At 38.5% G+C, this 24,592-nt stretch overlaps 1 protein-coding gene and 1 pseudogene across 3 annotated transcripts in view; one reads left to right on the top strand and one right to left on the bottom strand.

Moving 5' to 3' along the window:
- EIF2B3 (eukaryotic translation initiation factor 2B subunit gamma) overlaps nucleotides 1–24,592 on the top strand; it is a 116,604-nt gene that overhangs the window by 29,789 nt on the left and 62,223 nt on the right. For all 3 annotated transcript variants that reach the window (XM_087865833.1, XM_045799700.2, XM_045799701.2), the window contains exons 4-5: nucleotides 10,421–10,580; nucleotides 17,327–17,438. In XM_087865833.1, coding sequence (XP_087721959.1) covers nucleotides 10,421–10,580; nucleotides 17,327–17,438 — 272 coding nt within the window. The remainder of the gene's footprint in view (nucleotides 1–10,420; nucleotides 10,581–17,326; nucleotides 17,439–24,592) is intronic.
- On the bottom strand, nucleotides 13,983–14,157 carry LOC123793774 (small ribosomal subunit protein uS14 pseudogene; annotated as a pseudogene).

Raw genomic sequence — 24,592 nt, 5'->3', positions numbered from 1 at the left:
TGTGATTTGAAGAGTGCAAGTCACAGTGGCATTATTACATTCTATGATCTAGGGACTGTTGTTAGAAGAGATTTATTAATTTCAATAAAAGCACAGTCTTTATAGTTGTATGGTACTTAATAATTTTCAAGTATCACATATAACTTATTTTGAACTACAACCTAGTTTTTCATCAACTATGATTTGGTTTTAATTTTTAATTTATTTTTTATTTAAATTCAATTAATTAACACTTAATGTGTTATTAGTTTCGGAGGTAGAGGTCAGTGATTCATCAGTCTTCTATAATACCCAGTGCTCATCACATCATGTGCCCTCCTTAATGTCCATCTCCCAGTTACCCCATTCCCCCATCCTCATCCCCTCCGGCAACCCTCAGTTTGTTTCCTATGATTAAGAGTCTCTTATGGTTTCTCTCCCTCTCTGATTTTGTGTTGTTTTATTTTTCCCTCCCTTTCCCTATGATCCTTAAATTTGTTTCTTAAATTCCACATATGAGTGAGATCATATGACAATTGTATTTCTCTGATGACTTATTTTGCTTAGCATAACACCCTCTAGTTCCACCCATGTTGTTGCAAATGACAAGATTTCATTTTTTGATGGCTGAGTGGCATTCCATTGTATATATATACTGCATCTTCTTTATCCATTCATCCGTCGATGGACATCTGGGCTCTTTCCATAGTTTAGCTATTGTGGACATTGCTGCTATAAACATTGGTCTGCAGGTGCCCCTTCAGGCCACTACATTTATATCTTTCGGGTAAATACCTAGCAGTGCAATCACTGGGTCTAGGGTAACTCTGTTTTCAACTTTTTGAGGAACCTCCGTACTGTTTTCCACAGTGGCTGTACCAGCTTGCATTCCCACCAACAGTGTAAAAGGGTTCCTTATTCCTCTCTCTTTGCATATGATTTGGTTATAAATAGTAAGATGGCTAACCACATTTAAATGTGACACGAATATATTTAAAGAGGGCCTATATTTACAGCATAGGGAATATAGTCAGTGATATTGTAATAACATTGTATGGTGACAGATGGTAGCAACACTTTTGGTGAGCATAGCATAATGTATAAATTTGTTGAATCACTATGTTGTACACCTGAAACTAATGTATTAGGGTGTATCGTGTGTGTGTTTCAGAAGGCAGTGTGATTGGAGCGCCTGGGTGGCTCAGTCGTTAACGTCTGCCTTCAGCTCAGGTTATGATCCCAGCGTCCTGGGATCGAGCCGGGCATCGGCCTTCCTTCTCCGCTAGGAGCCTGCTTCCTCTCTCACTCGCCCTGCTTGTGTTCCCTCTCTCACTAGCTGTCTCTGTGTCAAATAAATAAATAAAATCTTTAAAAAAAAAAAAAAAAAAGGCAGTGTGATAGCAAAGGGGCAGATCACATAATATTTCTGAGCTTCTGTTTTCTTGTCTATAAAATGGGTTTAACTGCATTGATATTACAGAATTATGTGAGATTTAAATGAAGTAAAGTGTGTGTAAGAGCTTGTAAACATTAAACGATGTCCAGTATTTTGTCATCAACTTAAAGATAGTATAGTCTTAGAGAACCAGTTGAGCTGATGGTAGCAGGTAGAATGTAACCTTTGGTTCCAAACTGGAATCTTTATGAATTGGAACCCTAAAAGTTTGTGATTAATCAGGCTTTTGCTGAGGAGGTATTCAGAGACACATCCTTTAATGAATGAGCTTGGATAGTAACACTCTCTTTAACCAGGATACTAAGCTGGTTCTGGATTTTTGTGCCTAACTGACCTCTCATGAGAATTGCCATACATGCCACACATGGATTATTATTTTTGAAAGAATTCAAGTTTAATTAAATGTGCTGAGCATCAAAATTATATTTAACATGATTTAATCTTTCATGATGATGCCCAAAGTGGATAAGAAACTCAGAACTTTAAGGTCACCACAATTATTAATGCTACTGAACCCAGAGCGTAGCTCTAGATAAAGAATTAAGAATAGCTTGGCCCTTGTAATCATATAATTTTATGCCATAAGGGACTTCAGAGGTAGTACAGCCCTCTCATCTTATAGATGACACTGAGGCCCAAAAAGGGAGGGGCCCTTTCAAAGTCACAGGTAAAGTTAATAAGAAAAGGCATACCTTACCTTCAGAGTTGCTTTTTGAGAATGATTTTAGTTTCTTTTTTTTTTTTTAACTTGTTACTTGTCTTTTTCTTTTTTCATAATAAACTGCCCTATGTCACAGTCCCTAACTACCCTCTGCTGTCCCTCTCCCAGGCTTTCTGGCTTCCATGTAAACTGGACGATATTTCTACCTATTTCATGCTTCAGGATGCAATTAAAATGCAAGTTACAGGAAGAAAATATGTAATGTAATCGTTAAGAACATGTTTCATGGACTTGAAATGGGGCAATAATATTTTTATCCTGTGGAGTATTTGTATCTAACTGAAGGAAAAGAATGAAATTATCTAAAACAGATTCAGAGTAGTAAATTCTTTCCAAGTGAAGGTTTAATTTGAGGGAACAAGCAAAACCTTTGTTATTTCTCTATTACTGTTCGTGCATTTGGATTTTAAAATTAAACTGCAGATATTTAAATCCTGGAAGAAAGACCAGCAACTTATGTATTTTTATTAAAAAACTATTTGTCTTAAATGTTACAAAATGAGTCACATAAATAAATATTTTGCTTCCAAAAAAAAAATCCTGGAAGAGATGTGATTAGCATTTAATTCATTTAACAGTGTTAGAAATTAACAGATTCTCAGTCACTTCTTAGCTTTACACAGGAAACATGAGTAAAATTCCTCTATTTGTTCTTAACCTGAAGAGAACTTCTGTAGGAAGGTGAATGAACTACAAATATTAAAACTATAAATGTTGAGTCCCCATTTTAAAATTATAAATCCAGCATATCCCCTCCAGGACAGCTGCAACTGGTTTCTTTTCTTTCAGACATTTCTGCCTTTTTCCGTGTTGGAGGCAGCACATTTATTCCCTACCTCAGTGCTTCAGGAAGCTGCAGAGTTACCTTTTTGGCCCCTCTCCTAACTCTGAACAATCATATTCTCAATAAAGGGGGCTCTCAGCTCTGTCAGAAAGTATGCTGTTTCTAAACATCTAAAATTGGATGTTTGAGTCAATTTAAACAAGGAGAAGGAGGTAACAGGAAGCGTGCTAACATTTACTGATGCTTGTTTGCCATCACTAGGTTGAACTCTGGGGATACAAAGATGAAAGAGCTCCTTAGGAAGTTCAAAGTCTAGAAGGGAAAAAACCCGTGTAATCCACGTTAGTGATTTAAGGTCTACAGTGGATCAGAAAAGACTTCATCTCTAGAGGAGATAATATATTGGCTCTGCCCTTTATAATAACTGCGACAGGACCTGAAACTTGATGGATGACTGTGTGGTGGGGTGGGAAGAGAGAATGGGGAGTGCATTTTTGACAGTTTACTCCAGCAAGTTAATATTAGCCATGTGGAAGGGGAATTGGAGCAGAGAAGGCTGAATTAGGTAGGTAGAGTCATATTTTAAAGACCTTTCATGTCATCCTAAGGAATTTAAACTCAGTCTTACAAAGCAGTAATATCTTAAATGGGGTGATCTCAAAGCCAAGGGGTGTGCAGGATGGAGTACTCAAGGAAGATATTAGAATCTCTAGTTCTTTTAATTTTGCCTCTTCTTTTAAAAATATCAATTTTGAGGGGTGCCTGGGTGGCTCAGTCAGTTGGGCGCCTGCCTTCAACTCAGGTCATGATCTCAGGGTCCTGGGATCAAGTCCCACATTGGGCTCCCTGCTCAGCAGGGAGTCTGCTTCTCCCTCCCTCTCCCTTTCCCTCTCCTTCTCCTTCTCCCTCCCCCCTCCCTCCCTCCCTCCTCCCCACTTGTGCATGCTGTCTATCTCAAATAAATAAAATCTTTAAAAATTAATTTAAATGATCAATTTGGGAGGGGCACCTGGGTGGCTCAGTCGGTTAAACGTCTGCCTTCAGCCAGGGTCATAATTTCGGGGTCCTGGCATTGAGGCCCACATCGGGCTCCCTGCTCAGCGGGGAGTCTGTTTATCCCTCTCCCTCTGCCCCTTCTCCCCGCTCATGTACTCTCTCTTTCTCTCTCTCTCAAATAAATAAAATCTTTTTAAAAAATAAATAAATAAATAAAATAAAAATATCAATTTGTTTATGTTATCTGAAGAGCATATTATATCACTAATCATAATTCATGTATTTTAAAATAAATTTTAAAAGTAAGTGGGAATAAGTGAATTAATGTTCAGTTGTTTCTTATGTTTGGGGAACACTGTTTTAGGCTGCCTTTAAGCAGGGAAGTGAAATAAGTAATAGAAATTGGAGTATGGATTAGAATAGGGGAAAACTGGAGTGAGTGAGACCAGCTAAGAGACTAGAAAAATATTTTTAGGCCTGAACTAAGGTAGTGCAATGGAAATAAAACAGGAGGACTTGGGGGCACCTGAGTGGCTCAGTTGGTTGGGCATCTGACTCTTGGTTTTGGCTGAGGTCATGATCTCATGGGTCTCGGGATCAAGCCCCGAGTCTTTGGGCTCCCCGCTTAGCGGGGTGTCTGCTTGAAAGATTCTCTGCCCCTCCCCTCATGTGTGCTCTCTCTCTCTCATTTAAAATAAATAAATAAATCTTTAAGAAAAAAATAAAAAAGAGGAGGAGTTGGTGACCAGTAAGATGTTGGGGTGGGAGACTGGGGAAGAAAAGGAGGACTTCAGCCCTAGACTATGACCAGATTTCTGACTTCAGATCCTGGTGGTGGTGACACGGATTAAACTAAGGAACACGGGAGGATGTTTAGCTCTAAGCCTAAGGATTCTCACATTTCTTACTTACAGACTGAGTTGGTCATTCCTTCCTGCACCTAATGCCCCAGTCTCATTAAAAACAAAATGGCAGTTGGCCCTTTGCCATGCACTTCGGGAACTGCAGACTGGGAGTCTTTGCCAAACATTTTAAATGGAAATCAAGCATGGTGAGGTCTCCATTGCAGTTAGACATTGGTGTTTATTACAGCATCAAACTACTCTTAAGAGTTGGATTGGGATTGGACCACATAGGAAATGTAAATTGTGACCATTCATAGTCGCACCAAGTAGCTGAATTCATTAGTTCCATATGGGCAGGGGTGGAGTGCAGGGTGGTGATTTGGATCGTAGCCATTGTTTGTGGAAGTGTGGGTGGAAGCATGGTTACCTTGCCCTGACCGCTTTTTTTCCAGGGGAGTAAGTGTTTTTCTTTCTCCATGCCATAGGAAATTGTTTGCCAGATTGTGTTATTTATAACAATCTGTCATGGAGCAGCTGCCAGGAAAAGAAGAGAGGCTGTTCCCAGTAGCTCTTACCACCTCCCACCATACTACTACCAGCACACACACATAACATCCAGTTTTCTGATTTAACATTTGTTTTTTTCTTCTAGTTTTACTCAGTGGTTTTGGCTTGATTGAAATTGTTCTTGTAATGAGGGATTTCTGGGCTTTGCCATAGCTTTGTAATTGGGTTTTCTGAGCTTAATTTGTTTGCTTTAGCCAAAACTAACTGGCAGCAATTCGAATTCTGAATTCCTGGGTATCTTGACTTCTTCCCAAACACTAACGTGCTGTCTTCACCTTCCCTTAAAGACCTTGTATGTTTCCGGTTTGTCAAAACTGCACACATTTGCTGTCCTTTAGAGCCGTGCTTTTTGCCCTTGACATTGCCCTGGCTCCTCTAAAGGAACAGGCTTGGGATAAGGCATGCTGAGGATATTAAAATAGTGAGTAGGGAGGTCTGTGGAGATTCCAGTTGGTCTCTGCAAAAGAAGAGGCATTACTGTTGGTGTTAGGAAATAACTAGTGCCCTGAAACACAAGGCAGCTGAGGACTGGTGTGTCCAGGGAACTTTCAAGTTAACTGCATTTCAGATATACAGTTGCTTCACAGTCCGAACAGTCTGTGTTTATTCATGGCTGTGGTCGCACGTGATCAGAAATACCTCTGGCTCTTAACAATTTTTCTACTTTTTCTCTCTGGGCTCCAGTTAGTAGTAGAATATTTGCGTTTCTAGAATGGGCTTTACACTGTTAGAATAAAAATCAAAAACAATCGTCACTTATTTTCTGTTACAGCGTTTATAAAAATGTCAAGAGAAACAGGTAGTAGTATGAAGATGTAAGATGTTAGACTTTTGTTTCTTATTCCAGGATTTCCAGCTTTGGAAACAAAGTACATTGATCAAACAGCAAAGACTTTCCTTTGGAAGTGGTGGAGTTGCAGAGGGTGGGAATGTGTTTGGCCTCATGAATCTTAGGTGGTGCGTTTTCTGGGAACGGAGGCAGGAGAGGGCCTGTGGAATAGCACCCCCGTCTGTATCCCAGGCCCTACCCTTTCCGACTGACGCCTTTCTTTTCACACTGAGAACAGATGGCAGCCAGACACTGGGGGGAAGGGTCTGTTTCTTGTGCTCCTTGGGGATTTTGCATTCAGCTTAGAAAAAGTCAACTAAAAGCAAAGAGAAAAATGAGGCTGCGACTGTTCACAATTACGCAGGACTTGTTTGGCATTCACTATACTGACAGATTTATTTTTTGCAGATACTGAATGATAACAGCATTTATTTTCCAAGACAACATTGTTGTCACTTCAGGGGCATCTGCATTGGGGTCGTTTTCTTCACTTCGGGATACACTTGATAATTAAATTTATTGTAGAACAGTCAGCTAGCAAAAATCAGCCAGCTTATTAGAGAAAGGAGGTTTTTTTTTTTTTTCTCAGCAGACTGTCATTTTTATTATAATGAAATGGGGCAACTTCTGTACTGCTGTAGTGACGTCTTTAATAATAGCCTGTGTTTCCAGCCTTTCTAAAGCATTGTTGTAAGAAGGATTTTGTATGCCATCTCTTCCTTAGCTTTTGTGTACAGAGGCTGATTTGCTAATGTTTGGTGGTTCCTAGATGGTGAGCTTAGGCATTTTTTTTTTTTTTAGCTCAGTTAAAATCCAGAAGGAACTAAGATACCCTTAAGCAGAAAAGTAAGGGTAAAAAATCTAAGTTTGAACTTCTTTTTTTTTTTTTAAGATTTTTTATTTATTTATCTGACAAAGACAGCCAGCGAGAGAGGGAACACAAGCAGGGGGAGTGGGAGAGGAAGAAGCAGGCTCCCAGCGGAGGAACCTGATGTGGGGCTCGATCCCAGAACGCTGGGATCACGCCCTGAGCCGAAGGCAGACGCTTAACGACTGTGCCACCCAGGCGCCCCTTTTTTTTAATATTTTATTTATTTCTTTGATAGGGAGAGCGAGCACAAGCAGGGAGAGCCGCAGGCAGAGGGAGAGGGAGAAGCAGGCTCCCCACTGAGCAGGGAGCCTAATGCTGGACTTGATCCCAGAACCCTGGGATTATGACCTGAGCTGAAGGCAGACGTTTAACCAACTGAGCCACCCAGGCGCCCCTCACATTTGAACTTCTTAACTTGAAGAGCCTTTCAAAACGAATTGTTTAGGCTGTAAGTAATGAGTTACATGTAGAAAAAGAAATGATGGTTCTGGTACAGATTCAATATTCATAATAAATTTCAAGCAGGAAGCCAACACTTTCTTATGGTTGAGCCTCAGTTTCTTAGCAAATACGACGTTTTACGATGGTAGAATGTGAGTTGAAATCATCCATTTTTCCCACCCAAAGCAGGATTTTAATTTATTTTTAAAATATTTTATTTATTTAAGAGAGAGAAAGATTTTAATTTATTTTTAAAATATTTTATTTATTTAAGAGAGAGAAAGAAAGAGGGAATGAATGAGCAGGGGGGGAAGGACAGAGAGAAGCAGACTCCCTGCTGAGTGCAGAGCCTGACGAGGGGCTCTATCATAGGACCCTGAGATCATGACCTGAGCTGAAGTCAGACCCTTAGCTGACTGAGCCACCCAGGTGCCACAAGAATCTTGATTTTAAATTAAAATCTTAGAAAAGTAGGAACCACCTATAAAATTTCCATGTAGATACTCATTTTATTCTTAAACCTAGAATAATTTAGTTAAATGTTTTTCAGAGTTTTTAAAGTAGCAAAACCTGTTTTCCAAACCAAAGCTTATACAGAAACCCAGAAAATAGGGGCGCCTGGGTGGCACAGCGGTTAAGCGTCTGCCTTCGACTCAGGGCGTGATCCCGGCGTTATGGGATCGAGCCCCATGTCAGGCTCCTCCGCTATGAGCCTGCTTCTTCCTCTCCCACTCCCCCTGCTTGTGTTCCCTCTCTCACTGGCTGTCTCTATCTGTGTTAAATAAATAAATAAAATCTTAAAAAAAAAAAAAAAAAAAGAAACCCAGAAAATAAAATTAATAAAGGGGAGTTGCTCTGGCTGACTCAGAAAGGGCAATAGGAACCAGGCTTTACCTGAGGCATCTCTGGGAAACTGCAGGTGTGCTGTTGAGAAACATTTGTGTAGTCAATTTAAATTGTAATGTAAGGAATTTGTTTTTCAAAAATATGTTGTTTTAGCAAATCTGTTTTCTGCATTTATGATGAAATTCTGTAATAGCAGAATGTATAGGTAGACATCTGTTTAAAAAATATGAAGTAGCCTTTCTTAGGCACTCCCATTTTACCTTTCTAGTATAAATTCCCTCCACGTTTCAGAATAGGGCTTGGCTGAGCATAGAGTTAGTGCTCAGGAAATGTCAGGTAAATTGTTGCAAGTGATAATCCAGTTTCTGCCTGAGCACTTCTTATGATGGGAAACTCATTGCCTTACAAAATTATTCTTTTTGACTATCTCTGATTGACAGATATAAGTTAATACGGAAACCAAAAATACTTTTCTTTGTATTTTACCTACTTGTTTTTAGTTTGGTCCTTGGCCATTAAGGTAAAATTTCATTCTTCTTTAAGACTGCCACATATTTAAAGAGTGCTATTATCTCTCCCTTAAAGCTACCCCATAGTCCTTGTCCTGCCCACTGTCTCCCCCACACAATCTTTTCCCTACTAAACAACTTCTCTTCTTTAAGCTGTCATGTTTCTAGCTCTTTCACCATCTTAATCATCTTCTTGTTGATACGTTTTTAGTTTATCAAGGTTACTCTTAAAATATGATACTCCAGCTGATGGCTAGTACCCCTAGTATTGGGTACTAAAAAGACCAAAATTTAGAAGTATCTAAGGTCTAGGGGGCGCCTGGGTGGCACAGCAGTTAAGCGTCTGCCTTCGGCTCAGGGCGTGATCCCGGCGTTCCAGGATCAAGTCCCACATCAGGCTCCTCTGCTGGGAGCCTGCTTCTTCCTCTCCCACTCCCCTGCTGTGTTCCCCTCTCTCACTGGCTGTCTCTCTGTCACATAAATAAATAAAATCTTTTAAAAAAAAAAGAAGTATCTAAGGTCTAAATTTAGGTGTTTTGGGTACGTAATACTATAGACTAGAAACTCCCTTACATGGGTCTTCAAACTAGCAAAGCTGTATTTCTTTAAACACTATTCACTAGTAAAGATTATTTATTTATATGAATAATCATTACAGGATGTTAGATCTTAGATAGTTACCTAATTACTGTAAACTTGTTTCTTTGTCTGTAAAGTACAAATAATAATAGTGCTTACGGCATAGGGTTCTAAAGATTGGAAATGTATGGAAGTGTTATCATGATTCCTGGCAAATAGTACACATTCAGTAAACGTTAATTACTATTATTACTTATTATTGTAATAACTAGAAATGCAATCAGAATACCCACCACATGAGAAATCTTTTTTTACTTCCTTGATTTATTCATTCATTCATTCATCAAATAGTTACTAAATGCCTATTCTGTGCCAGACACTATGGCAGTTAGGTCTTATATTTCTTATCCATAAAAATGGGAACTAATAATATTAATTGTAACAATCCCACTCCGTGGTGTTGTTATAAGAATTAAATGAGTGCTTTTGTACATAATTGAGGTTGTATAGTAATTGTTTACTAATTAGATTGGTCTCCTGAGAGATGGGCATTATATTATATTCATCCTTTTATTTTCTAGTACTGTAGCAAAGCAACTGCTTTATAGGATTTCCTAACCATATGGAATCATCAGATTATGTGAAAATACTTTTCAAATTGTAAAGGGACGTATAAATTTAAGGTCGTCAATTCCACGGTCATAGAAATAGACAATGTGGTAGTTTTCAGACTCTGTTCCTTAGAGCCCAAGATTCCAGTGGTACCTCAGATTAGGTAGCAATAGGGCACACACAAGGGGAAGTAGATACTTCAGACCTCCCCCAGCACAGTTTAGTTAGAACAGCCCTATTTATTTTACTTATTCTGCTACTATAAAAAAGGTTTGAAAACAAATGTCCAGTTTGTGTGCTGCCAAGCCATTGTAATTTATCTTGTGATAACCTGTGTGATTCCTTGTCTTTTGTGATATTGACTTCCCCCTTCTCCATTTGACAGACAGATGTACTAGTCCTGAGCTGTGATCTGATAACAGATGTTGCCTTACATGAAGTCGTGGACCTGTTCAGAGCTCATGATGCATCACTTGCCATGTTAATGAGAAAAGGCCAAGATGGTTTAGAACAAGTTCCAGGTCAAAAGGGGGGGAAAAAACCAGGTAAGGAGTTTGATTTATTTGTATGTTGGGTTTTTATTATTATTATTATTATCATTTATGCTAAATATTTACTGAGAAGGTGACTGCACTGCAGGCACGGTGCTAAGCGTTGATGACATAAAGTCAAATAAGACACAGTCCCTGACTGGAAGACGCTTAGCGCTATTGATTAGATTCTGTAAAGTCCAGGAGGCTTTCGTATGCAAAGGGGAGCGCTCAGAACCACTTGAAATATAAGATCAAATTTTAGATAACCTTTAAGCCATTAAAATTACTATTACAAGGGTAGAATGGTTGATTCTTTTGAATGCATCAATCACCCTAAAGAGCCAATAAACAAGATAGTTGTTAACCATGCCTTTTTTCTTAGGATTACAAAATACTTATCTTGGTATTTCCCTAGGATTCTAGTAGTAGGTTATTATTTGTTTTAATCTTCAGAGAGTGATAGTAATTTTGTCAGATGAAAAAGAAGAGGAGTAACACTCTAGTCCAACCAAAATTATAGAGCTTTGGTTTTTGATCTGTTGTTGATTTTTGGTTAAGGCATAGTTCCTGATTGCTCTTCCCAGAGTACTTCAAACCTGAGGCACCAATCCTATGACTGTGCTGCTTTTAATAACTGAGCTAATGACCAGAAAGCTTTGTAAGATCACACTTTTTATATAGATTTTAGTATTTCCTGGAATGATGTATTTTTCCCCCTGGAGTGTTTCCCTGGAATGATGTGTTTTTTAGGTTTTGCTTAGCCGGCATTATGTAACCCATTGTTCTGTCATTATTATTTATTGATGTAGTCTGTTACAATTATTAGAAGCTATGTACGGTTTACTAGTATCTCACTGATTTTAATAGAGCCACCTAGAGCTTTCATTCCTAGGCTTTGCGTGATCTAGTTTATATTTTTAGCTTTTTTCCGTAGGGCATTTGGTTAATTTATAATTTTGGATTGTAGCATTAAAACTTTCTAAATTGCTTTTTGTTTTCCAGTGATCACCAGTGTGGATTAATTGTTGGGTCCTCTTTCTACCTTATCACTATCTATGATCCTCATGTTGATCAAGCCTTTTGTTCTTGATGTAGTTTCTACTTTTGCAAGGTCTGGTTTGCTTATTCACAATTCCTTTTCTTCAGCCTTTTCTGCCTTATAAACAGGTGTATATTTTATAAATATGAATTTCTTGTTTCTTTTTCATACTCCTCTACTTAAAACAATTTAAAAAAATCAAATACCCTATTAGAGTTACTCTTTTTGGTATTAGAATTTTTTAGTACATTTCATATTAGCTTTTATCTCTTAAGTATCATTATAAATGCATAGCTTTTCACAATTTTAAATTAGCTGTAAGTATTATCTGTGTACCCATCCATTTAAAACTGTTTGATGCTTCAATTTTCACACCTTGGCCAGTGAAAGTTCGTATAAGCTGACTTTTCTGTCTTTGAAAAGGTACGATGTGTACAGGTAACCTGCTGTTGAGGTAGAGTGTGAGTATGGAGGACACGGAAGGAGGAAATGGGACTGGAGAGGATACAGGGATCAGACTAAAGAGTTTGAACTTTATCCTCAAAACAGTGAGGAGTTGTTGAGGAATTTTAAACAAGAGAAAGTCATGATCAGATTTGTGTTATAGAAAGATTTTCCATTCTTAACATGAAATTTTGAACTTCTCAATATCTGTATTTTGTTATATTTGAAGGCTAAGTTTCACCTAGATAATGGGGGGAGGTTTTTTTTTTGTTTTTTTGAGAGAACGGGGTGGGGGAGCAGAAGAGGGAGAAAGAGACAATCTGAAGCAGGCTGTATGTTATCTGTTGCTGCAAGTGTATATAGTATCTATTGTTGCATAACAAATTACCATAAACTTAACATCTTAAAACAATACTGTGGGTCAGGAGTCCAGGCATTACTTAGTTGGGCCCTCTGATTCAGAGTCTTTTACAAGGCTGAATTCAAGGTGTCATCTAGGGTTGAGGTCTCATCTGAAGGCTCAGCCAAGAGAGGATTTGCTTCTAAGCTCACTTGTTCATTGGAAGAAATTCAGTTCCCTAAGGACCACTGGACTGAGAGCCTCAGTTTCTAACTGGCTGTTGGCCAGAGGCTCCCCTCATTTCTTTATCACTTGGGCCTCTTCAACAGAACAACTTGCTTCACCAAAGCCAGCAAGGGAAAGAATCTTCTAGCAAGACAAATTACAAAGTTATGTGACTGAATCACAAAAGTAGTATCTCATCACTTTTGCCACATTCTGTTGGTTAGAAGCAAGTTGCTAGGCCAGCCCAATACTCGGTGGTAGGGGATACAGAAGGGTGTGAATACCAAGAGGCAATTAGCATTCTTAGAGACTGCCTACTACAGTTGGGCTCACTAATATGTCTAGGGCCTCAGCTGTGATAGTTGTGTTTCTCTTTCCGTCTAGTCTGTTACCATACTGGAGGCCCAAGCTTGTTCACATGACAGCAGCAGGGTCTAAAAGAATAAGAGAAGAAGCTACAAACAAGGTCTCTTGAAGCTAAGCTTGGAACTCAGACTGTATCACTTTCATTGCATTCTTAAAAGCTAGTTGCTAGGCCAGCCTGGATATAAAGGATGGGGAACTAGACCTTACCTCTTTTTTTTTTCCTCCGATAAGCACTTTTTTTTCCTTCAATTTTTTTATGGTGATCAAATACAAGTAAAATTTACCATCTTTTTTTAAGTATACAGTTCAGCGGTGTTAAATACATTTATAATGTTATGCAACCATCACCACCATCCTTCTCCATAACTCTTTTCATCTTGTGAAACTGGAACTCTATATTCATTAAATAATAACTCCCCATTTCCCCCCTCCCAGCCCCCAGAAACCATTATACTTTCTGTCTCTATGATTTTGACTACTTTAAGTACCATATATAAATGGAATCATACTGTATTTGTCTTTTTGTCACTGGCTTATTTCACATTGTATAATGTCCTCAAGGTTCATCCACGTTTATCATATTGCAGAATCCCTTCATTTTTAAGGCTGAATAATATTTTCTTGTATGTATATATTACATTTTGCTTATCCATTACTCCATCAGTGGAAACTTGGGGTGCTTTCACATTTTAGCTATTGTGAATAGCACATGTCTCTGTGAAACCCTGCCTCCAATTCTTTGGGGTGGTATACCCAGAAGTAGAATTGCTGAATCATATGGTAATTCTATTTTTAATTTTTTGAGGAACCGCCATATTATCTTATATAGTAGCTATACCATTTTACATTCTAGACCTTACCTCTTGAAGGGAAGAAGAACAACAAATTTGTAACTCTTAAATCTACTACATACATTTTTTCCCATAATTTGAAGTATTTTTATTTTATGTACAATGAGTTGGCATTAAGGGAGGTATCTTGGATGACCCATCCAAGGAAGTTCACTTAATCCAACTTAATGAAGCCTATATCCTTTGCGTACTGACAGAAACGCTGACAGCACGTATTGAGGCCGAATTTCAGGATCAGACCATGCTGGTTTGAGCAGCCATGGCAAGAAAAGAACCCTGACCAGATTTCCTCAGATGGCTCCAGTAGAGCTGCTGGGGACCCATGTTGCTCTCTCAGCTGCAACGAGACAAAAGGGCTACTATATACATTTTTTTTTTAAAGATTTTATTTATTTATTTGACAGAAAGAGACAGCCAGTGAGAGAGGGATCACCAGCAGGGGGAGTGGGAGAGGAAGAAGCAGGCTCCCAGTGGAGGAGCCCGACATGGGGCTCGATCCCAAGAACCTGGGATCACGCCCTGAGTCGAAGGCAGATGCTTAACGACTGAGCCACCCAGGCGCCCCAACTATATACATTTTTGGTTTTGATTTGCTAATATTTTATTTAGGATCCTTGTACTTATATAATATATAAGTGAATATGCCTGTAATTTTCCTTTCTTATAATATTTTTGTCTGGTCTTGGCATCAGGATTGTGCTAACCTTATAAAATGAGTTGGAATTCCCTACTATAAACATAATGCCTGTCATAGGGGAGGTGCACAAGTATATTTATTAGCTGAATGAATGAGTGAATGAATGGATAAGTAAATGACTACAGAGGAGACAGAAGAGTTGGTCAGACTAGTAAAAATCAATGAGAAAAAAAATATGAGTAGTTGACAGAATTTTTTTTAATGGAAATTCATAGTTTTAACTATTTTCTTAATCTCATTTGTGTAGTCTTCTTAGGATAGACATTCTGATGTTACCTGCTCTGCTCCCAAAGTAAAATTTACTTTGTTAGAACAGAAAGAAATCTTCCCCAAGTTCTTATAATTTGTAGCATGTTCTGAGGTCCCAGTTACTATGGTAGCTACAAGGAAGCAAATACAAGGAGGGGACCCTGAGAGTGAGGAATGTGAGTAAAGAGCACATAGCTGAAACATGGACTTGGAAATCACTGCTCCCAGGACATTCAGTAATTCAAGGTTTTGTGGGCTGAAGGACTTGGATAGAGTAAGCACTCCAAATTATATCCAAAAATAACATCTCTGTGTTTCTTTTTAAAATACTGGCTCATAATCAGACTGTTGCAGACTATTATATTCTCAAGTTTCCTTGTAATGGATGAATTGATATATGTCATATCTACTGTGTGGCATTTGAAATTCTCTGCAAAATATGCTTCAACTGAAATTTCCTGTAAAACTTACCTTCAGATTGGCATTATTTACCCTTCCTTCTTTGGAGTTCACTAATTTCGGTTATTAAAAATATATATATATAAGTTTTTTTTTAAGTTTATTTATTTAAGTAATCTCTACACCTAGTGTGGGGCTCAAATTCATGACCATGAGATCAAGAGTCACCTACTCTTCTGACTGAGCCAGCCATGAGCCCCAACATATAACTTTTTATGATAATTTTTCCCTATTTAGATTCAGACACTGCATATGAATAGATGACCAGAAACCATCTAAAGGAAAGAATGCTTTCAAGCACCTGGGCTAAACACATTATACACTTGAGAAATACATTTGAGCCTAGGTATATAGGCAGCCAACAATGAAGCATGTTCAGCTGTGTAGTAGCTGTTGTCTGTCAGTAGGAGGCAGACAAATTCAGCTTCAGAAATACTATTTTTCTAGGGGCTCCTGGGTGGCTCAGTTGGTTAAGTGTGGGGCTCTTGATCTCAGCTCAGGTCTTGATCTCAGGGTCATGAGTTCAAGCCCTGCGTTGGGCTCCACACTGGGCGTGGAGCCTGCTTAAAAAAAGAAAGGAAGAAAAAAGAAATATTCTTTTTCTGAAGCTCAACTTTTTTTTCTCTTTTTCAAAGAGGTATTAAATCCTTGCTTTATTTGATTGTTGTGAGGATCAAATGAGAGCATGTATTTTGTTTAATTTTTTTAAACATAAACATTTTATTTAATGTTTGAGTTAAGGTCTTATACGGTTACAAGAGCTTTACAAATATTAACTGATTTAGTCCTCATAATAAGCCTGTGAGGTGGGCACTATTATGATACCCATTTTGCTGATGAAACTGAGGAATGGAAAAGTATCTTCCTCAAAGACATACAGCTAGTAAGTGGGATTTATTCCCATGTGGTTAAGCCTCAGAGGCTCTGTTCTTTATCATGGTGCTGTGCTGCCTCTATGTGAAAATCCTTTTGCAAGCTATAGATAGATACTGTGCAGATGTTAATAGCAGCTTTTATTAAAGTGGCTGACACTGTACTAGATGTTACAGGAGATATAAAGGAATCATAAGCCTGCCTTTGAAGAATTTATAATCTGGTTGGCAGAAAGAAATATAACACAGAAAACAGCAATAATATGACAGCCTGTAACATCACCGTCTACCAGAGAACTCTCCACATTAGTAAATATGCACCACACCTTATTTTCTTTCAATGCTCATACACAGCATAAAATCTAATGCATAATAGACATATAGTTACTGCTGATTAATGTGCATGTCCTTAAATAATGTTATTCCCATTTCCACAGTGAGTAGACCTATGGTATTATTTTCAGAGAAAGGATTCCTTTTTATACTTTCCTTCTGTGCCGTGTAATGAGTTTATGGATCATCCACTTATTTGGCTTTTTAGTGTTAATTTTTATTTATTTATTTTTGACAAATAAAAATTATATATATTTAAAGTGTACAATGATTTGATATATGTAGACATGATTGTGAAATGATTACCACAGTCAAACTAAATAACATATAAACCACTTCCTTAACTCTTAGTTTTTGAGATCATTTCACATTTATAGAATGATTACAGGACTAGTAGAGAACTTATATATCCAGATTCCCTGAAATTTAACATTTGTTCTATCATTCTCTCTCCTTATGCTATAATTTCAATATATAATATGTATATACAATATATTACATATACTATTATTATTTTTCTCAGCTATTTGAGAATAAGTTGCAGATATGATTCCCTTTGCCTTTAAATACGTCAGTGTGTATCCTGCCCCCCACCCCTCACTGCCACCCAAAAAAGGACAGTCTGTTAAAACAGGAAATTACACTGCTACAATACTTTAATTTGTAGATCTTATTCAGACTTCACCAGTTAACCTAATAATATCCTTTAGAACAACCCGAAAGCATTTTGACTACCCATGTTTTAAACATTGTGGTATTTGCTATATGACAATCCTGTATTTAGTTCCAAGAGAATTGTGAGCAGGTGCTCTGTCCCCCTGACTTAGTCATACAGGCAGGGGCAAGTGGCTGTGTTTGATTTTCCTTCTTTTGTATGATTCAGTGGAGCAGCGTGACTTCATTGGAGTGGACAGCACAGGAAAGAGGCTGCTCTTCATGGCTAATGAAGCGGACTTGGATGAAGAGCTGGTCATTAAGGGATCCATCCTGCAGAAGTAAGCCCTAGGGTTTTTCTTTTTGGCAATTCTCCTTGTCTTAAAACAAAATAAAACCACCCAGTAGATGGGAAAGGGGGAATGAAAACTAGATTATACTGTGTGAAATTGACAAAAGTATGTGACTGTTTTCCCATGAGAGGGGATGAAGGCTTTTCTTCACCGCACAAGTTTAGCTTTTCCGTGTCTTTTCTACATGCCAAGGCAGAGTCAAATCCTGCATTGCAGTAGGGCAAAACCTCTGTGGGGAGAAGAGGGAACAGGATTGTCTTTTTAACAGTGTTATAGAACTTCCTTTTCTTTCTTTCAATGGTGGTAAGCACACAACTTAAAATTTACCATCTTAACCACTTTTAAGTGTGCAGTTTCCTAGTGTTAAACATATCCACATTATTGTGAAACAGATCTCCAGAACTTTTTCATCTTGCAAATCTGAAGTTCTGCATCTGTTAAATAATAGCTCTTCTCTTTTTCCTGTCCCCAGCTCCAGGGGATCACCATTTGACTTTCTGTTTCTATGAATTTGGCTACTTTAGATACCTCAGATAAGTGGAATTATGCAGTATTTGTCTTTTGTTGACTGGCTTATTTCACTTAGTGTAATATCCTCAGGTTTCATCCATGTTGTAGCATGTGTCAGAATTTCCTTCCTTTTTAAGGCTACATAATATCCCATTGTGTGCACATGTCACATTTTTTTAAATTTATTCATCTGTCAGCAGACATTTGGGTTGCTTCCACCTCTTAACTATTGTGAATAATGCTGCAGTGAATGTGGGTGTGCACATATCCCTTCGAGATCCTGCTTTGAATTCTTCTGGATATATACCCAGAAGTGGGATTGCTGGATTATATGACAGTTCTATTTTTAATTTTTGGTGAAACCTCTATACTGCTTTCAATAGTGACTGTGCCGTTTTACAATTGCACCAGCAGTGCACCAAGTCTCCAGTTTCTCTACATCCTCATCAACACTTGTGATTTTCTATTTTTTGTTAGTAGACATCCTAGTGGCTACAAATAAGCAACCCAGTCACATCTTCTTTAATCAGCATTTACTGAGCACTCGCCCAGCATGGACTTTTTCATCAGAAGCCACCATACTCAGAGCTTTACTGTCTGATACCAGTACATAGGAAAATTTAAAAACTGTTTGGAGCCTAGGTTGGACTTGTCTGTGGTTTTGCCATAGCTTACTTGTCCCAGATTGCAATTCTCTGTTATTCTTGATTAAACCCATTTTTGCTACTTAAAAAACAAAACAAAAAAACCATGCTTGGAGCCTGGATGAAACGAATGTGAAAGGAGTAAATTGGGAAAGAAGAGTGTCTTACTTATTGTTTTGCTATCTAGCACAACAGAGGTAGGAGCCATATTTCAAAGTATATATTTTAATGAAAATGAAATTAAATTCTAGCTTCAGCTAGCCCATTACCCCAGTGGATTAGAGTTCTGTATTAGAGCCTTTGTTGTCTCAGCAATAAAAATGGGTTTGATAATAATAGGGCTGCCATGGGGAATAAATGTATGTAAAACAGCCTAACACCTGTTTCATAATAAGTGGTCAGAAAATAGTAGACATTATTATTATTTCTTTTTTTTTTTAAGATTTTATTTATTTATTTGACAGAGAGAGAGACAGCCAGCGAGAGGGAACACAAGCAGGGGGAGTGGGAGAGGAAGAAGCAGGCTCCCAGAGGAGAAGGGAGCCTAAGGCGGGGCTCGATCCCAGGACCCTAGGATCAGGCCCTGAGCTGAAGGCAGATGCTTAACGACTGAGCCACCCAGGAGCCCATATTATTATTCCTAATCAAATAAACAGCGCTTGAAAAATACATGCATAATATCACTTCCAGATTAATTTGGTTGTTTCAGATTGCATCGCAAACTTCCTACTACTAGTTCCTAATTAAATGTGAAAAAATAAATTGATATAAAACTGGCAGAAAGGGATGCCTGGGTGGCTCAGTCGGTTAAGTGTCTGCCTTCGGCTCAGGTCATGATCCCGGGGTCCTGGGATCGAGTTCCTCATTGAGCTCCTGCTCTGGAGGGAGCCTGCTTCTCCCTCTGCCAGCAGCTCCCCCTGCTTGTGCTCTCGCTCTCTCTGACAAATAAATAAATAAAATCTTTTTAATAAATAAAACTGGCAGAAATTTCAACAATGGCAAAGTAGGATAATTTAATAAAGCTTAAAAACTGGTGGTCATGGAAAGAAACAAGATTCTGATGAGAAACAGAAAAGAATAAGGGGCAGCTGGGTGGTTCAATCGGTTAGGCATCTGCCTTCAGCTCAGGTCAAGATCCCAGGGTCCTAGATTGGGCTTCCTGCTCAGCAGGGAGCCTGCTTCTCCCTTTGAACCGCCCCCTGCTTGTGCTCTCTCTTTCAAATAAATAAAACCTTCAAAGAAGGAAGGGGGGAGGGGAGGAGGAAGGGAGGGAGGGAGGGAGGCAGGCTCCCAACTCCACCCTATCACCACTCCCCAGAAGCCATACTGAGGTATTAATGAAATCCTGCAAGTTCTCACTAATAGCTCCAAAGCTGGAAAGAAGCAAACTGAGCACATATCTGTATTTCTATCTTCTTCTGACTGAGAAATAGTGGGAACAACTACTTGCCAGTAAATGATGAAGCAGAGAAAATGGACAATGAGGCTGACTCTTTAACAGAAACAAAAGATCAAGCCTAAAAATGAATAGGTGAAGTAGTATAAAGCTGGAAACTATTCCTCTGTAGGAATAGAATATACCCCTTAATTATGTGGAATGAAACAAGAATATTTAACAGAATCTCAGGAAAGAAAAATATGTTAACAGATTCTACAGTACCTTAGCTGTGTTCCCTATGTTCCTTCTATCCCTCTGACTCACATCATTCCCTGAAGCCATAGAAAACACAGAATACAAAATAACCAGCACTACTGGGTATTTGCCCAAAGAAAAGAAAAACAGTAATTTGAAAAGATACGTGCATTTATATGTTTATTGCAGCATTATTTACAGTGATATGGAAGCACCCTGTGTCCATCAATAGATGAATGGATAAAAAAGATATAGTGGGGCTCCTGGGTGGCTTAGTAAGTTGGGCATCTGCCTTCAGCTCAGGTCATGATCCCAGGGGCCTGGGATCTAGCCCTGCATCGAACTCCCTGCTCAGTGGGGAGTCTGCTTCTCCCTCTCCCTCTGCCTCTCCTCGTTGCTCGTGCTCTCTCTCATTCTCTCTCTCAAATAAATAACATAAAATCTTTTTTTTTTTAAAGAAAATTGAGAAAAAATAAAAAGCAGAAACAGACCCATAAATAAAGAGAACAAACCGGTGGTAGCAAGAGGGGAGGGAAATGGGGTGGGCAAAAAGAGGTAAAGGAGAGTAGAAGGTACAGGCCTCCAGTTATGGGATGAATAAGTCACAGGAATTAAAGGTTCACCACAGGGAATATAGTCCGTGGTATTATAATAGTGTGGCATGGTGACAGATGGTAGCTGCACTTGTGGTGAGCATAACATAAGGTGTCAAATCACGGTAATGTACACATGAAATTAATGTAACATTGTGTATCAGCTATACTTCAATATAAATAAAAAGGAAAAATATAACCACCACTGACATAATAGTTGGTCTCAGATACAGGAGGATGAGAGGTAAGAACTCATCATATCATATCAAAACAAATAAAACAAACATGAACAAGACCAAAAGAATCAGTATGTCAACTACGCAAACATACAGCAAACAAAATGAAAGCAAGAAAATGTTCTACAAAAGACAAAGAATGTATCCTGAAAACATAATTCAATGATTAGAATTTCCTATACTATACAATTATAAAATAACCCATCAGGATGTGAATTTAATAAATAAAAGTTCAGTGATGAGGTGATAAAACAACAAAATGAAATAAAAGAAGATACTATAGGACTAAGAAAATAAATTGAGGACCAATTAAAATAGCAAAGAACAGTACAGATACCACTGAAAATCAAATTATTGACATAAAGGAAAGGTTTCAAGTAATTAGGGATTTTGATGAAAAAAGAAATGATTAAAGATTATAGAGAATCTAATAGGAAAAAAAAGACAAAGATGACTCAAATTAATGTCTGTGAAAAAGATAACTAAACATGTGACCAAAAGGTATATTCGAAGATACAAGGATTTCTCGGTAAACTAATTTTATTTAAGGATCTTAATATAAAGATAGAAGGGCTGAGTATATATGATGATTTCTGAAACCCTACTAAAATAGCAATATGGGGATTTTAGAGAGGGGTAAATCCAGAAGACTAAAGAAGATAAAAAAGAAAGAGCAGCAACAAAGGTTTGGAAGCAGGAAAGCACGGCAATTGAACATACCTGAGAAAGCTGAACGCTAAGCCAACAGTGGGATAAGCTGAACTGCAAACTGATTTACTCTACAGAACTCTGAAGGGTCCAGATTCAGCAGCACCACCTACCTATATCCACAAGTGAAGCTAAAAACTGGATTACTTGAAAATTTGTCCAAACTGCAGATAGATCCTCAGATTTCCTCCCCCCAAACCTCATAACGCTAGCAAGAGACTGGAGATTTATTCTCAGAAGAGGGTAAAATAGAAGATCTCTGGATTGAGGCACTAGGCATAAATGAGGATATAGGTACCATACAAAAACTGAGGATTAAGTGAATGTATGTTCTGAGGTCTTCAGCTTCTGTCTCCCACTTAGCTTCTATATTCTAGCAGCCAGGCTTGCACGTGTCAAGCAAGGACATTAGAGGATTCTTCTCTGTGGTAAAAGACAGTCCAAGAGGAGACCTAAAGATACAGACATCGGGGAATTCCCACCGGAAAACCCACTTCTTGGGTCATCCTACATTGAATTTCGAAGTTGACAATGCTCACCACATGTTGGGTGCTCACAATGAGATATTTATTGTGCCACTCTTAAATCTAGATAAAAAAGGAACAGGGATTGCAAGATCTAGATACCAGAACAAACAAACAGAAAAAAAACCAACAAGTTAGCAGAAAAGCCAACAGAAATTGTTCAGAGAGAAGAAGACTTCGAAAAAGGTAACATTACCCAGAAAGATTTGTTAATATTTGAGCATCTGAATACCACTATCCTAGGAGCTAGGAATACAGCAGCACATAAAACACCAAAATCCTTGCCCTCGTTGAGAGATGAGAGAATACTGCATTCATGAACCCAAAAATAGAATACTGTATTAAAAAGGGAGCATTTAGTGGCACAAAAATAGACATGTAGATCAGTGGAACAGAATAGAGAACCCAGAAGTAAACCCATAGTTTATATGGTCAGTTAACTTATGACAAGGAGCCAAGAATATACAATACAGAAAAGGCAGTCTCTTCAGTAAATGGTGCTGAGGAAACTGGACAGCTACATACAAAATAATGAAACTGGACCACTTTCTAACATCATACACAAAAATAAGCTCAAAATGGATTAAAGACTAAACATGAGACCTGAAAACATAAAATTCCTAGAAGAAAACACAGGTAATTCCCTGACATTGACCATAACACCATTTTTCTATATATGTCTCCTAAGGCAAGGAAAACAAAAACAAAAATAAACTATTGGAACTACATTAAAATAAAAAGCTTTTGCCCAATGAAGGAAACCATCAACAAACATAAAGGCAGCCCACTAAATGGGAGAAGATACTTGCAAACAATATATCCAATAAGAGGTTAATATCCAAAATATATATAAAGAATTTACATGGAGTACCTGGGTGGCTCAGTTTGTTAAGCATGCAACTCTGTTTCGGCTCAGGTCATGATCTCATGGTTCATGGGATCAAGCCCCACATCAGGCTCTGTGCTCAGGAGGGAGTCTGTTTGAGATTCTCTCCCTCTGCCCTTCCCCCAATACGTGTATGTGCTCATGTGCTCTTTCTCTCTCAAATAAATCTTAAAAAAAAGACAACACCAAAAAAAAAAAAATCTGACTTAAAAATGGGTGGAGGACCTGAGTAAACATTTTTCCAAAGAAAACATACAGAGGGCCAGCAGACACATAAAGAGACGCTCAACATCACTCATCATCAGGGAAATGCAAATCAGAACCACAATGAGCAGGCGCCCAGTTGGCTCAGTTGGTTAAGCAATTGACTTCAGCTCAGGTCTTAATCTCAGGGTCCTGGGATCGAGCCCTGTGTCAGGCTCCCCACTCAGTGGGGAGTCTGCTTGTCTCTCTCCCTCTCCATCTGCCCCTCCTCCCACTCATGCTCTATCTGTCCCTCTCCCAAATAAATAAATAAAATCTTTTAAAAACCAGGGTGCCTGCGGGGCTCAGTCGTTAAGTCGTTAAGTGTCTGCCTTAGGCTCAGGGCGTGATCCCAGGGTCCTGGGATCGAGCCCCATATCAGATTCCCTGCTCCCCTGGGAGCCTGCTTCCTCTCCCACTCCCCCCTGCTTGTGTTCCCTCTCTCGCTGGCTGTCTCTCTCTCTCTCTCTCTGTCAAATAAATAAATAAAATCTTTTAAAAACAAAACCCCACCATTAGCTATCACCTTACACCTGGCAGAATGGCTAAAATCAAAAAGACAAGAAACAACAAGTGTTGGTGAGGGTGTGGAGAAAAAGGAACCCTCATGCACTGTTGATAGGGATATGAATTGGTACAGCCACCATGGAAAACAAGATGGAGGTTCCTCAAAAATTAAAAATAGAAATGCCATGTGATTCAATAATTCCACTATTGGGTATTTATCCAAAGAAAATGAGAACACTAATTTGAAAAGGTATCTGCACCCCTACGTTTGTTGCAGCATTATTTACAATAGCCAAGATACAGAAGAAACCTAGGTGTCCGTCAGTAGATGAATGGATAAAGAAGTTGTGGTACGTAGGTGTATACACACACACACACACACACACACACACAGAGAGAGAGAGAGAGAGAGAGAGAGAGAGAGAGGGGAATACTATGCATCCATTAAAAAGGGTGGATCTTGCCATTTGCAACAACATGAATGGACCTAGAGGGTATTATGCTAAGTGAAATAAGTCAGACTGAGAAAGACAAATGCCGTATATTTTGCTTACATGTGGAATCTAAAAAATGAAACAAATGAATAAAAAACAAAGCAGAATCAGACCTATAAATTCAGAGAACAAACTGATGGTTGTCAGAAGGAAGGAGAGTGAGG

The sequence above is a fragment of the Ursus americanus genome, chromosome 12 (assembly GCF_024610735.1).
Source record: "Ursus americanus isolate L20-20 chromosome 12, mUrsAme1.1.p, whole genome shotgun sequence".
Taxonomy (NCBI): Eukaryota; Metazoa; Chordata; class Mammalia; order Carnivora; family Ursidae; genus Ursus; species Ursus americanus.
The sequence above is the reverse complement of the archived record's forward strand: the minus strand, read 5'-3'. Positions and strand labels throughout refer to the sequence as shown.